Source organism: Venturia canescens, chromosome 6, assembly GCF_019457755.1.
Source record: "Venturia canescens isolate UGA chromosome 6, ASM1945775v1, whole genome shotgun sequence".
In the NCBI taxonomy this organism is placed as follows: Eukaryota; Metazoa; Arthropoda; class Insecta; order Hymenoptera; family Ichneumonidae; genus Venturia; species Venturia canescens.
The window spans coordinates 5,379,015-5,394,395 of NC_057426.1; the positions used below are offsets into that span (position 1 = coordinate 5,379,015).

Below are 15,381 nucleotides of genomic sequence, written 5' to 3' on the forward strand. Positions count from 1 at the left end.
TTCTTCATCGGGGATAGAGCTCTCGGGGAATTCGTTCCGAGAAAGATTTTTTTGTCTGGGGTTATATTGTAGAGGAAAATGTGAATGTTGCTGCTTTCCTTCGAACTTTCGCGAGGTGGATTTGTCTCGGGTTCTCTGGCTATGAAATTTACATTTTTACTGCATTATGATCTAGCATTGATTAACTTCGTTTTATGGGAGTTCGGCTCCATCGTAATTTGCCGCTTGTAAATGCGGCTGCTACTGTTGGCTCGGTGAATGCAAAGAATTTGCTTGGTTTTTCATCTTTTCTATCAATTGACCAGCACGGTGTTTGAGTTTCTTTTCAGCCGTTTCAGGCAGCCCGCGATCGTTTCTGGTTAATCAGCTTTATTTTTTGTCGCGGGATCAAACTCACCGCGCGATTCAACCACGAATGCCAGTCGCGGGCCTATAACTCAGGCTCTCTCGCGTAATCTTCTGCCTCCCGAATTTGAGAAAATGATCGCCGAAAAACGCTTCGCGCCAAAGTGTTACGAGCCAAGGTGCGAGTTTGAATTTTGAAGCCTCCGGTTTATTTTCATAACTCGAAACAGCCAAATAATCACCTGGGATTGATCGGGAAGTTTTCTGTCCAACGGAAAGATATTTCTGCCGAAAGAGATTTGCCGTTAAATATGCGGAACGCGTTTACGGGGAAGGATTATCATAAGACGCGAAAGATTATTCGGCAATAATCGACTCGTTGAAAAATTATGGTATCAAGATGAAAGTTGGTATTTTACGAGATTTTTCGAAAATAATAAGCAACGACGATAGAAAAGTGAGACTCGACGACGCATGCGGACGGTTTCCTGGCGGAAGGGAAAACACGCTGAGTGTCGCTTAAGCGGAGCCGCGAAATTCATTCGAGGATTATCGAACGTTTGACCCTCTCTTTCGCTACGTAACTTTACTACGTACACACACACACACACACATACACACATGGCAAACACACATTTATAAACATGGACACTTGTGCTAGAAACGGGGACTAAGCTCCGGAGGAGCAGAGACTTTTCAAAGCGATTTTACGATCCCAGGAAGAATCTTTCGAGGCTAAAGACATCAATATACTCGTGTTTATCATACATTATGCTGTGCACATCTATAGTTCGGATCTCCAGGGCTAAAAGCCACGATAAAGGTGGTAGGAAGAGGAAGGATTGAGATGGATCGAATAAAAATGCAAATCTTACGAGCTGGATGTGTGTGATTTCGCGAGAAAGAACAAAATCGTTTTATGGACGAGTGACAACAAAAAAGAAAGATTGAGAGAGAGGGAGGGGAACGTCGCTCCTCGTCGTGTCCCTTTTGATGGGCGCGGTTCTCCGCGGTAAAGATCGCTTCGACGAGCAACATGCCATTCGATCCTGCATCCCTCTGTCATTTTTTTTCTTCGTTTCGTCGCGTTCGCGACGTCATGCAATCGCTTATTCGTGCCCTCTCACGCTCTTACGAATATATAATACAATATACACCGAATCTGTAATTTATTCGTGATAAGCGTGGCCGATCGAGTGTAAAACGACAAGCGAAACTAATCGTTACGCCCATACTTCGTTATATACACACATCCAATGAGAATTAAAAAATACTGATAAACATGAAGCAATTCTACACGAAGAAAACGAATTCGTTTTGTATAGCGAGGAATATATTATTTTTCAAGAATTTTCAAAGTATTTAACCACCGATTACAAACAGCATAGTATTTTTTGAATTTTCCTATTTTTCGTCACTTGAATTCTAAACAGCTTTATGCCGATAGCAAAAAGTGACCCACGCGAGAACTTTATTTCGTTTTGTTTTCGAGTGTTATTCATCGCGTCAGACAAGCACTTACTGATAAGTGAAAATGTAAATCACAAATTTTCACTGTCAGCATAGCAAATTCTATGATAAATACACCGAATACGTTTGACATTTTACCATTCATAAAGATTTTTTTCAGGCTTGCCCGAGCATACTTTACAATATAAACATTTCAAGTGACTGAAAACATTTTTACTATGCTTATAGGGAAAAAGACTCTTGAGTCTTTTGAATAAAAGGTATGAGCATTGGGCCTTTTACTATGGTGGATAGAACAATTCTTATTACTGCTCTTAGAATTCATGTTCCTAGTACTTTCCTCTAGAATTTTCAGCCTTGTTTTCTCCGTGTATACGATCCACGCATCAGCTTTCATATTTTTACTCACTCACTCGTAGTGCCTATAGGAGAATTTAATTCGGAGTCTAGAGTCTCCACGCTGTCGTTTTATGGGAATCGGAATTCTCGATTATAGCATTTTTTTCACCATTTTCGTCACTCAATCGATCGCAGATTATTCGTTCGAGAAAAAGTTATTTTTCATTTGCATCGACGATCTTCGGGTTCCTACTTTTCGAATTTTTCTTCCTGCGCGCGAAATTTTTTGGGTTTCATGAAATTATGGGGCGGGGTTCTAGTCAGTAAATTGCGACGTTTGGTCGCAATACAGAGTCGAGCGTAAGCTCAAAAATTGTGTAGTTCGAGGAAAGTTTTTTGAACCTTCATGGGCTTCAGGTTGAGTTGAATGCTGAGGAAAAAATGTGTGTTCGCCGTTAAAATTTCAATGTGTTTCGAAATTTTCATTAAGCCTCCCATAAATTTCACGGGGTCGCGTTGTTGAAATATCTCAGGAGTTATTCTTAGGCGAAGTATGCAAATTTAATGTACGAGTTGAGTTTTTGCGAGACTTCAGGTACGAGAAACTCCATAATTAGTGAGGTTTCGCCGTATTACGATCATTCGAAGGATGCTTTTTGGGTAAATTTGACTGTATAATTTAGTCGCACGTGAATAAGGCGCACAACCGGAAGTCGAGAGATTTTCTCAGTTCTCGTGAAATCTTTGGAAAGGTTCGGTACTCCGTTTTGTCGAATATATGACACGAAGTGGGTGGCTAAACGCGAAATTTCACGGTTCGCTTTTGTTTATTCTACGCGCCGGTGCTACGGACCGACAATATATCTACAAAGCAACGGGCAAGAGAATGAACGAAAAGAGATGGCGCGAGAAGAACGGAGAGGGGCGGGGGCGAGAGGAAGAGGGAAAAACGAAGAGTTGGCTAAACGACCGGTCCAGCGACAAGATAAACTGTTCCTCGAGGATTTTGCACGTGTCAGCACAACGAAGACTCCCTCGATTCCGAGCATCTGGGGCTTTTCCAAATTTTTTTCTCACACATATCTCAATCTCACTCGTTGCATTCTTTTATTTCCATCGTTTACTCTCCGAGACCGTCGTCGTCCCAAAAAGACTCAAATATATTCAGCACGTGTTGAGCAACTCGTGCCAAATCATTTCTCCCGGATATTCAGCCAAATTTTTCAATCAAAAAATCTTATCTCCAGCATCGATAAGCGCTTAAGATAACTTTGTTTATATTCGTTCCAATTTCAAGGCTCGCTGCGATAAGAATCTCCGGTACTCGTGACCCAAAAAACACACGCTTTCAATCTGCCGCCCAGTCTGGTGGCACGTTTTTTTCAGGCATCGATTCCGATTATTCTCATCGCGGCGATGCATTTCAAAATACGATATTCAACGAAACTTTCTAATCGAAGCAAATTTACGAATAACTTTGTTTCTATTCCGATCGTCTAAAAACATGAAAATAGCCCGGTTCGAAGGTTAAAATTATGCAAATTTCTTATGGCTCAAGAACTTTTGGGCCAAGTTCAGAAAGCAAGAAAACTTTGAATCCTCGAATTTTGCGACATTTGCTCCAATATTCTTCAGATTTTTGAATTTGACGAATAAATTTCAGACGATTTTGTACAAAGTCGAGTTGGCTCGGACCCAGAGACTCTTTGCTATGCACAATCTTTTAATACGCACGGCATCTATATAAAAGCACTCGGGTGTGGTCATGGGAAGTACAGGTGCACCGTTGAGTTACGAGGGAGGGACCCAAAAGTGAGGGAAACAACACAGTCGGAGAGAAATCCCCCTCGGGGGATTTGTGAACGAGATTCCATCAGCTAAACTTGTTCGTTAACCCATCAGAGACTCGCTAACATCACTCGGATTAGTCATTATCTTTTATTGATAATAAATTAAATTTTTCTTCATTTTTTAACGCCTCAAAAATGTTTGAAGCGAAGAAAAACAAATGAATTGACATTTATTGATATTCGTCTCGGAAAGTCAGGAAATTAATTGATTGTAAGTATAGAATTATCGAGGTGACGAATACGCGACGTTATCGACCATTTTTCAAAGTTTCATCATCGAACGTCGTTTTCGTCTCGAAAGTTTCGTTGGGCTGTATTTCAGAAAAAAGGTTGAGAAATTTATCGTCCTCAACGTGGGACCTTTCATTTCGACACCTTAACGAAATTTCGGCCCCCTCTAATTCTGTCTCTTTCTCTTTCGTCGGAAATCCGAGTGCAATTCTTTTCCCTTCGGTAAAGACAATATTTTGAGCGATAACATCTCAAGATGGTACTTTCGTAGGCATGTACTCGTGCAAGCAAGAGAAGGATGAGGGTCCTCGATCGTGTAGTCAAGAAAACACACACTTTTCATTTTCTCTCTCTCTCTCTCTCTCTCTCTCTCCGTTTAAAAGCGTCGCTTATCCAATATGGATGCGCCCATAAAGGAGAATACGGAAGAGACTTTCGAAATGTCTCGTCGGTTGCCTTTTCATATGGAAAATCTGAGTGGCTCGTGTCTCTTAGCATTTGTTCGTGTAATGTTTGATTTCATTCCTCTTTTATTTGTTTCTTTGAAAATAACGCGCGCAGTTATGGTTTGAGAGGACAGTTAAGCAGCTATAAGTGGTAAAAAGTGGAAATGAAATGCCGAGAAAAAGTTGTTGCTTCTCTCGTGTCCCCTCGTTACGCTTCTCTTACTCGCTGATGAAGAGGCAAAGATTCAAAGGGACTCGTCGACGTGCGCGTATACACACAACTTTCTTATTTTTCTTCTTCTCCTTCTCCCCTCCCGCTCCACCCTCGTTTTCTCTCCGACCACTGTAGCGGGATTTAAACACGTGCGACCGGTGAATAGAATATTTTATTCCAAAGAATTTTTCCTCTTTCATGGAAAAATACTCTCACCTTGGCGCTGCTACTGATATAAAAACCTTTTGAAAATGCAACCGGCTACGAAATATTTCAAATAGTTCAGACCGATTTCGTATCCACGCGTCGATACACGGGGCTTTACGCGTTATTTACAAAAATGCCTAATCCGAAAAGTGCCTTTTTTCCATTCGAATCGATCGGTTGGAAATTCGATGAAAATGATTATGGAAACGAAATATTTTTTGGTATTTTATTTATACAAAAGTTCGTACGTTATTTTGATCGTAGTCGCCCTTTGCGAAGTTAGATTCTGCTTTACGGCGACAACGGTTCGAGTGGTCGTGGAGTAATTTTGTCTGCTCTTGGTACCAATTTTCTGCAGGTTAAAGCATCATTCCCTCCCACGTATGTTGGCATCTGGTTGGTTGCGGTGCATTTCTTCCTGATGCAAACCTACGACAAGAAACGCGTCATTACTTTAATCGTAGAAAGTTTTTCGAGATTTTCAGATCCCGATGAATCTTTTCTGGTTTTAATCTCGTTTAGCATCGACTCGAAATGGCAGTACCTTGTTGTCTCCGCACTTGGTTCCGTCAGGAACTCTTCCTCCGGCCTGTTTGAAGGTATCTTTCCCCTTCTTCACAGCGCATTGTATCTGTTGCGAACATCTTTGTTTGTTGTTGGGATTTTTCGTACTTATCTGAAAAATGCGATGGATTTAAAGCTTTGGGGGAACATGCTTCGGACGATTCGTATTCTGTTTTTGAGAATTATCGTACAAACGTAAAGGAGTCGAAAATTTATTGAAATTGAACCGTGACTACAGTCGGCAGGAAAAAAATTCGGTTGATTTGACGGGGATCTGGTCGAATCAAATGAATTTTTTCCTCCTCCCACACGGCCTGATAGAGCTGTGCTCGACTTCGAGAAATGTGCGACGAAGAAAAATCTTTTTTCTCAATTCCTCGTTATTCAAAAAGAGTCTCAGCAAACTCAACGAGCATTTTGTACCTTCGGGCCACAAGCATTTATCTTTGACTCAAATACAACTATTCAGCTGAGGCAAATAGAAATTTTCTCAATTCAAATGAAACAAGTCGAATGCACGATCCAAGCGAGTTTGATAAAAACCATTTTTTCCAATATTCATTTTGATAAATTCGTAGCTGTAGTTCCTTCGATCAGAGTTTCATGACAATGTTCAAACCAACAATTTAATACACATTGGTCGATCTTAAAGAATCGAGACACTCACCGAACAAACACCAGCAAAGCCTTGATCTACACATTGTTTTTGAAGAGTGCGTACTTTCGTTGGATGGTCTGCGGCCTGCAATTGTCAGTTATTATTAACGCGATTGTCTACGAGCGAGGGATGCATCAGGCGAATCAAAAGTTCAAATTATTCACCTCACTGAAGTGTACACAGATTATGACTAATGCGAGGCAGACGACTACGGGAAGCTTCATGTTGACCATCGTGCTGACCGAAAAGGGATCTAACGAGAAAGGCGAACGAATCACTTCATTAGACAATCATTTTCGTTCCAGGCAAGTTTATAAAGAAAAGAAAAAGCTAATTTTTACGATGAAGCTTACCTTGCTGAGGGTGTCGGGGTTGCGATGTGAACGTCCGAGTAGATTTAGTTTACAACTTTTCCACACCAGCTTATATAAAGCGAATCTTTCCCTCCCCAATCCTAACGATAACCTACGTTTTTCCACTTGTACAACGCGACGAAAAAAGTGACGCAAACCTTATGGCATGCTCACTGCTTTGTTGTGGCAACACAATTGCATGCTTTTAACGTTACAAAAATATCGATTAATTATCACTGTTCAGTATACGCACTTTAGAGTTGTTTGTCTTCGTGGATTGCGAAACATCTTACGAGGATTTCAAAATACACAACTGCTCTCCATAAATCTCGGTACGGCGGGATGATTTTTCGAAAATTCGAAATTCAGACAAACTTTGGAAACGAAGAGATTTCCACGATCGTTGGAATAAACGAAAAACAATGTTTGCGATCAAAAACGTAGCCGAAATTCGAGAAAAATATCTTGATTTTGGTGTATTGCTGAGATACTTCGAAAAATGAAATTCCGTCGTGTGTTATCAGTTGAAAATCCTCCGATGCGGACACTCGAGTCAATTAGATTCACTCTGTTTATTATTCTGACAAATTTTTCCGAAATTATGTAATCTCAAGATTTGTGACGTGCTTTGAAAAACACGCGAACGTCTTGGGATTTTGTACTCATAATATGGCATTATCTAATTTATGCGTCGATCGCCTGCTTCGCGCCCTGAAATAAGAGGCAATGTGATAATTAAATAACATTTCTCTTAATCAGCCAGCCTTGAAAGGCGATTGCGTCTTAACAGTTCGCTGTTCTCTCGTCACCTGAGCAAACACTGGTATTGCAAGGCGGAGATTTCGCGTTTAGGAAAAAATGATATTTTTCAATAAGATAAATGAGCTTACATACGCAGGAAAATAATCACAGTCCCGATTTGAAAAAGGGAATGAAAAATGTGAGTCGCAGGGGCTCACCCTTGATATTTATTGCGTGTATAAACGCAGCTTGTCAAAAAAGGTTCCGTATGACTCGTGTGGGAGTGATTTCTTCTTTTCTTCTTCTTCTTGTTGAGTCACGTTTTGTGTCAACCCGCTTCTTACTACCGGTAAATCGTGCTCGAAGACCTTCTTCCAGGGCCCTTTTTCATTTCTTTATGCTTCCCCCATTCGCCGTGTATCATGCTTCTTATTCGTACTCGGGCATCTCTCGCTTTCCTCCAAAGTTTCTCGTCAAGCCCGCGTGATTTGTAACTGCTAAGCTACCGGAACGTGTGCGAAAATACGTTTGGATTAAAACTCGTTTATTTTCAAAGAACCTTTCGTTTTTCGGGGATTTTTCGAAATTTATCTTCCCTGTGTCTCGTTCCACGTGAAAACCTTTCCAGTATTATCCGAGGAGGCTGAAAACTGCCTTTTTTCACTCATACAAATTTGAATTTCAAACTCCCAATTGTTGAATCCTTTTCGTATTACATTGGGAGCAAACAAACTGTGTTTGTTTTATAAAAATGTCTTTCTCCCTTCCTCACTGCGTATCCCCGAGGCTCAAACGCGACTTCTGGAATTCTCGATAAAGAATCGAACGACTTTTCAAGAGTCGAGAAAGACTAGAGAGAAAACAAATTTTGACTATCGAAGCGACGATGCGTATAGAAAGGTTCTGTCCTCGCTTATAGTTCCTCTTGTCTTTCTCACGTTCGATCGAAAGTGCACGGAGAAAAGGTCCCATGGATCCAGGAGGACCGAGAGCATCGTACCGCGAGTTAAGCCCTTTCGTTTCTCAGGGCCTGCTCTCACACACGAAATTCGACGAGCCCTCCGCGGACCTTCGACTTCCATAAACCAATATAATGATTTCGTGGAATACATTTTAAGAACCTCAAGTGAGATGGAGAAAGCAGACCTATATTCGATCTCGTATATTTTCTGTAAGTTTCGTCCAAATCGCCGTGTCGCCCCCCGCCCCGCCTCAGCCCTCATCTTTTTTCCATACGTGCGTAATGTATCGTATATCCCTGGATAAACACACGAGAGCAGGTCTCTCGAAGACATAATTTCTCTGGCTTTTAGTTTCTCGCACTGCGCGCGCGCGGCGTTTCTCTACATCCAGCCATTTAAAATCGGCCCTCGAACCCACATATACAGGGTGTCTCGGCACCAGTCGATCCTCGGCCCTGTGAACACTTGAGCTTGCACGGTATCGAATTCCGGATCGAAAAGTCTCGGTGGCCAACTCAATGGGAGTCTTTTTTTCAAGAGGAGATTTCGGCTCTTCTGGGACTGGCGCTGAAATACGGTTGGACGTGCGGGACAAAAGTGCACGGAAGTGAATCTCGTGGAGGGTAAAATCTTGCCGAAACTTTTCTAGGTTTGGTGGCTTAGGAGCCGATCGACAAAAGTGCTCGAAGCCCTCGTTTCACACTGAATTATAGACTCGAAAATTTGGTCGTTGTTCAGGAAACGCGCCGAGGCCCGAGACACACTGAGGATTCAAAAACTTGGTCTAATTTGAAGAGAATTTCATGCCCAGAGGCGATTGGCTCCGGGTTTTTTTCACTTATTTAATCATTTGGATCTTTAAGTGGCTCCAAAAGCTTCATTGGCGTAAAGTTCATTGAAAACTCGTCGAAAATGAGACCAATCTGAGAGTCTTTCCTCAGAAATTCGTAGTCGAATTGCGCATCTACGTTAATAAGCTTCAATCGTCGGACACCCCGTATGAATGGGTCTATTCGGAGCTAAGAATTGTAGTTAGCCGAGTGGACGAGCGGCATCTCGAATGAATATTAATCGTTCGTTTGGCTTGAGAGCGCACATTACGACGATCGGAGAGGTCTGGAAAGCGTTCGGACGAGCGGAGCTCTCACGGGAATTATTATTCACCGACGAAAAGCAGTTGCTCAATGTTTTTACGGCGCGCAGCGGCGGCGAGGAGCATCAGGGGGCGCAGATTGTCGTACGCCAGAAGAATCTCGCTGGATGAAGAATCGACGGGGGCAAGAAGACGAGCGAGTAATCCGAGCGATTTTTCGACTCGTGAACGCGATTCCGCTGGCGCTCTTCTCGGCCCTAGGAATCGACGTATGCGCACATCATCGCGATCCAAAATCGTTGCTCTCTTATTACGGAATTATTAAGCGGCGGAAAGATTGCCGCAGACGGAGCACTCGATATAAATAAGCACACAAAGCTCGATGCTCGCACGTACACAGCTGTAAATTGGCGATCACACGCGTGCGAGTACGCCCACGCACATTACGTACGAACACGAGACTCAAAAGCCGGAGGTTAGTCCCATCGTATTGGAGATCGCGCAATTTTACGCTCGTTAAACGCAATGTATTTATCGTAAATAATTTGAGGCTCGCGGTGCGCTCGATTTGTTTGGGAAATGCAGCTTCGCGCGATCCATTTTCGTGATCGTTGCTGCGAATTTCGTCCAACTTTTCATTCGGATGAAACAGTTGAATGGAGAAAAATAATAAGTACGTTACGCAGTCGATTCTCATCATTTGCTGGTTCGTACCAACAGCAAAATATTGCTTTATCGGTCGCGCCACGCGGGAACCTCGAGTGCGTTATACGAACCGCGAGCCTCAGAGCTTTCCGGGATGAAAAAAATGGCGAACCTTCGCCGAAGGACCGGGGCCGTTACTGCGTCCGGGAGGAAACAAAAGAGAGTTCGATGGAGCACACTTGTGCTCGGGAATAGTTGGTGCGAGTCTGCAGCGACAGCAGGCCACCGATGCACACGAGCAGGGATCTCTGCATCTGTAACGACGTTAAATATAATACGCCGAGCGGGCGTGCATTCCTTTTTTTTCCTCTGGGAGCGTAAAAGCCTTTATTATTTTTTTCGTCCCTGCTTTTTCTCCACGTTTCGGAGGATCCGGACTTTCGAAATCGAGTGCGGAAGTTCTCGTTGATTAGTACGTACGACTTCCGTTCGATTATTTTTTCACACTGCGTCGTCAAAAAGCCAGCATTTTTTGTATATCTTTTCACATTTATAGATGCGCGTATTACGGGCATCCTAATTGCTCGATCGCGTTTGAATTCGCCTCGTGCCATCCTCGCGCGTACGACACTTTTTTCTTCAAACCATCGTTTTTTCAATCGCATGCTCCCCGTCTCAGTAAGCTCGTTCTCTCTTTTACAACCGTCACAATTATATATCAACGGGGGGGGAGAAAAAAAAAACAAGCGACGTGTTGAAAAACGAGCATAAAAGTTTCGTGTTATTACACACCGCAAAGGTTCGAAGGGCAATCTGTACTTTCATTTTTGCTCCTAATTTTTCGTCATTAGTCTTCCGAATGAGAGAGCGAGTCGTGCGCGCATGCTCTCAAAACTCGCAAGCGGAGTTTTTCACGCCAAGGAATGCGCATCGTCGTTGTTAAAAGAGCAAGAGAGAACGAGAAAGAGTCCCCATGTGTCTCGCTTTGCAAAGTTGAAAATATCCAGACCACTGCTCTCTCGTGTTCGCTCTCTAACTAGTGACGGAGCTGCAGGCGTGGCGCATTATGCGTTTTTTTGTTGCTCTTTTGGCGTTTTTCTTCTTCTTCTTCTTCTTCTTTTTTTTTTTACATTTATCCTTTTGGTTTTGGTTCGTCCCCGGGCGTGATGCAGTCTCGAGCGTGAAATGACCTATGCAAAAGACGTCGCTGTATATATACGAGGGTAGAGAAATGCACGCGTCGTCGTATAACGTGCACGAGCAACACGATATGTTTTGCTGCGTCTATGGCATGCGAGAGGAATCGTGGAATATCTTGCGAGTCTCGAGGAAGCGGGAACACCCCGAGAGTCTGGTGCGAGCAACGAGCGATTTCACGACGATTCATTCTCGCCTAACAGGCCCAAGACGACGGGACACCATTTTAATTCTACTTCACTTTGAATTTTTCTTTTTTTTCAAACCCGTGACGGAAACAAGGTCGCTGGTATCGTCGCTCTCAAGGTTGTGCTCACGACAGTTTAAGAACGCAGCCAATTCGCTCGAGCGCTCACCGCGCAGCTTATCGAATCCGCTTTAAAGAGGTTCTGCTCGATCGCTCGTTAGTAATTCGCGATAAGCGCTCAATATCCAGACATTCATTACTTTGTATCCCCATTTTTTCAAACACGAAATTTCTTCCCCCTCGACTGCGTAGTCGAATTTTTTTTTGCTATTCTTCACGGTTTTCCTCCACAGTCGCTTTGGATTTCGAATCCAGGATTCGAACAAATCCCTCGTTTGGCAATCGATTTTCATTATCCATTTGCAGTAATTATAGTTAGTTGCTTATTTCCAAGTACGCCCTTTCGGCTTTTCAAATAGTTCCCTCCCTATTTACAAAAGTCCCCGCTTTTACTTGCCAGCAGATGTCTCTCCTTTTCGTATTTTTTCTTCAATTATTCTTTCCACTTACATTTTTCCTCCCATCCTCTTCGTCATAATTTTTCCTTTTAGCGCTCTCTTTATTTTCTCTTCCACTCCTTCTCCTGTTGTTTTCTCCGTTTTCATTTCTTGTTGTCTCCTTGTTGTCTCCGTTTTCATTTCGCTGCACTCGCAAATGCGTGCTGAAGTTTCCTCTTCCCTCTCACATTTCCTACACTTGCCCGCACCTCATCCTCGCCCTTGTTTCTTATTTTATTTCCTTTCATCTCCCAATATTCTTCCATTCCTATCATTCGCTCGCACACTAATTTTATCAAGCTCGCATCGTTCTACGAATATAATGTTTATCTTTTAAAAGTGTCGTTCCTTCCGCACTTTTTCTCTGTCATAATTGATAAAACAATCTCGTCTCTGGCGCTCAACGCAAAGTGCTCGGTTTCCATGTGGGCGGTGCACTCTCAGGTCCTCCGAACGTCGTATTATCGCCCCAACAGGATGTTTTCTCTCCCGGCGACAAGTGTCTTCTGTACGGAGTCGAAAACCTCTCGTATTTATTCGTACTTGAGAACACCCGTTGGTTGAATGATCGCGCGAGAACAATTAATCCGAAGGATTTCTATACACTCTCCCGCGCTTAACGGCGGATCTTGTTGAGGAAATCCCGAGTTGAGAGAGCGCGTTTCATCATACGGGAACCCGAAACGTGAGAGGGAGTGGGAGGGAGATAAAAAAGCGGAAGAAGGACGAAAAAAAGAAGGCGAAGGGAGAGAGTGAGATCTGCCGAACTTGGATTTTTCGAGTACCATCCGCGTGTCACCTGCGTCTGACGTGTCCGCCCGAAAACTCTATCGCTCTGTCGTTCACAAGTGTGCCCTTCTCTCCTCTCTCCGGCCCTCGCGCTCTCCTGCTCGTGGTCAAAAGCCGGACGAGTGTCTCGCGCGCTTTTCTTCCTCTTTCACTCGAGGCGCGAGCAGGGAAACTCGAATTCAGGAGTGTTTTCTTTCTTCGTGTACAAATCAGGGAAGCGTTTTTTAATATTCTCTCTCAACATTGTCGGGCGGGTTGGAGGCAAGGATTTTTGGGGGAAGGGGGGGGGGGAAGAATTTCGGGAATTTTGTAAAGGCGGAAATTTGGATTTTTCTTCGGAAAATGCGAGTCGGATGATGACACGAAGGTTGAAAAATGAATAAGGCGCCTGAGAAAGTAGCGAGGTCGAGACTCATTTTGGCGATGGTCCAACGGTGCTTTTCCAATTTGGCCAGCACACATCGAGCAATCCGGCGTGTGCTCCCATGTGCTCGGCGAGACTCCTCGGGCGCCGAGAGTCAACATCTTCATTAACCTTTTTCGGTGTTCTCTCCTCCGGGTGGTGCGTGACTTTGACGAGGATCGAATAATTCGCCTTCACGCGTTCTCCCGAAGCGCACCTCTTTCAAAAACGCTTGGGAGGTCCGCGTATTACGAGCGTTTTTACGTCGAAAAAATGGAGAAAAAACGGTGGAAAAGGAACGTTGCATCGCGTGAGCTCCTCTACAAATCTGTATTCTTACTCCGCCATTTATTTTTCAATTCCGAGAGCTATTATATCCGCAGAATCCATCGAGCACGTTCGTCAAAATGATCCACCGGATGATGCGAAACTCTGAAAATTCAAAAATCGAATATTTTATGCGCCGACTCATTTTTCTGAGCTTTTCATCCAGCACCGAGCCTCACCTTCGGTCCCCCCCATTCTCGCTCGACTCTCCAAACAAATTCAATACTTAATTGCGGCTCCATCATCCTTTTTCCCTCACTCGCTCCACTCTCCCCTGGCCGCGATCGCAAACTACCGAGATTCGAAATTCCGATAACGGTTTTTTCGTGAAAAGAAAACTGAAAACGAAAGTTGGTTCATATGCGAAAAGCGCGAAGAGAGGCACGAAAGCCCGAGGTAAAAATGGTATTTGAATCTGCGGTGCTTCGTTCAGACGATTGCATTCAATGTCGAATAGCAGTATCGTAAACACTTTGATCTTCGCTTATAAGAATATATCCATGTATTTGTGAGCCAGAGGCGAAATCCATGTTCGCAATCTCCCCTTTACCATGCCCCCTCCGTACAAGCTAATGGAAAATGTTTGCCAGTCTGGTAATCCGCAGCAATAACGAGAGGATTTTCCATGGATACTTCGTATTTACAAGCTCCGAAGGATATTCGCTTTTCCATAAGTATTATGTGTTCTTCTATCCAATAAAAACGAGCGATTTCAGATCCGTGCGAGCACAATTCGACGCACGATCCTCCAACTTCGTATTCGAGTGCTCAATTCATATTCGCTGTCATATATTCCTGGCAAAATCCACTCTTTCGTTCCTCTGCTCGCTTCGAAGCAAAAGCAAATTTCATGCTGCAGAACCTCGTGCGGTTATAGTAATTATCACTGCCCCGATCTCGACGCGAGTATTGTTGCATTGAAATGCTCTAAAATCTGCGATTTCGAGTGCAATTTTAACCGAGCCAAAGTTCGATTCCGAGAATCGAATCTTGCTGTAAATTCCTTTGGAAAAGTTGAAGGTTCGTTTTCCCCAAATCGTGGGAGTTTCGTGGTTTAGTTTTACAGTGTGTTTATTGGGGAATCGGATCCTCAGATTTTACGATCAGTTTTTCGGGCTGCGATAGTTTGTCCTGTTGGAGCGCAGCTCGAGAGAGAATGAGAGTGAAAAAAAAACGAGAGAAAAGAAACAAAACAAAGTACCACACACGCTTTTGTGCGTCCCCTCAGACTTGGCGCCGGTAATAAGCTCGAGGGTCGGAATGACGAAAACGCGTCTCGAGGGCCACCCTCGTGGAGCACCAAAATCACACATCGTTCTCGACCCCTCTACTTTTCATCCGGTCTCCTTCCTCCACTCTAATGGGCCTTTTTGCTGCTCCTAAGTCTTTTGCATCTTCCGTTTTCTCGCAGCTAAATAATCGAATGCTCTGCGGAAAGGCTTTCTTCTAACGCGCGAAGCCTCGTTCCGGTGTTGCGGCCAATGAACATTGTCAGCTGGTGAAATGAGAGGGTGTTGCTAAAATAAAACTCGTTTGGCTCACGTTCTCCGAATTCCTGCCACTCCAGTCATCCTTTTTACATTATCTCAATTTATAAAAAAAAACTAATTCCATCGAAGCTCCTCGGAATTGCGTATTTCAATACTGAAGTACAGAATCCTCGTATCCGATTAAGGGGGAATATTCTTCTTCTTTGGCACCTTCATTTTTTCAAATTCTCTTAAAATCTAGAATTTCGCAATTTTTTCTCGCTTCTATGGGTTCATATGGAAGGAAAATATATGAAAGTGGAAAAAAAATTGG

General features: G+C 43.4%; 3 protein-coding genes across 12 annotated transcripts in view; 1 reads left to right on the forward strand and 2 right to left on the reverse strand.

Moving 5' to 3' along the window:
• Positions 1–15,381, forward strand: part of MED20 (Mediator complex subunit 20) — a 92,400-nt gene that overhangs the window by 35,422 nt on the left and 41,597 nt on the right. The window lies entirely within an intron of this gene.
• Positions 1–15,381, reverse strand: part of LOC122412032 (facilitated trehalose transporter Tret1-2 homolog) — a 78,722-nt gene that overhangs the window by 34,543 nt on the left and 28,798 nt on the right. The window lies entirely within an intron of this gene.
• On the reverse strand, positions 5,327–6,995 carry LOC122412034 (uncharacterized). Its single transcript, XM_043421267.1, has 5 exons — positions 6,678–6,995; positions 6,489–6,577; positions 6,334–6,408; positions 5,647–5,778; positions 5,327–5,531 (listed from the first exon to the last, which is right to left on the reverse strand). The coding sequence occupies exons 2-5, from the start codon at positions 6,555–6,557 to the stop codon at positions 5,394–5,396; spliced, it is 414 nt and encodes a 137-aa protein (XP_043277202.1). The 5' UTR covers positions 6,558–6,577; positions 6,678–6,995; the 3' UTR covers positions 5,327–5,393.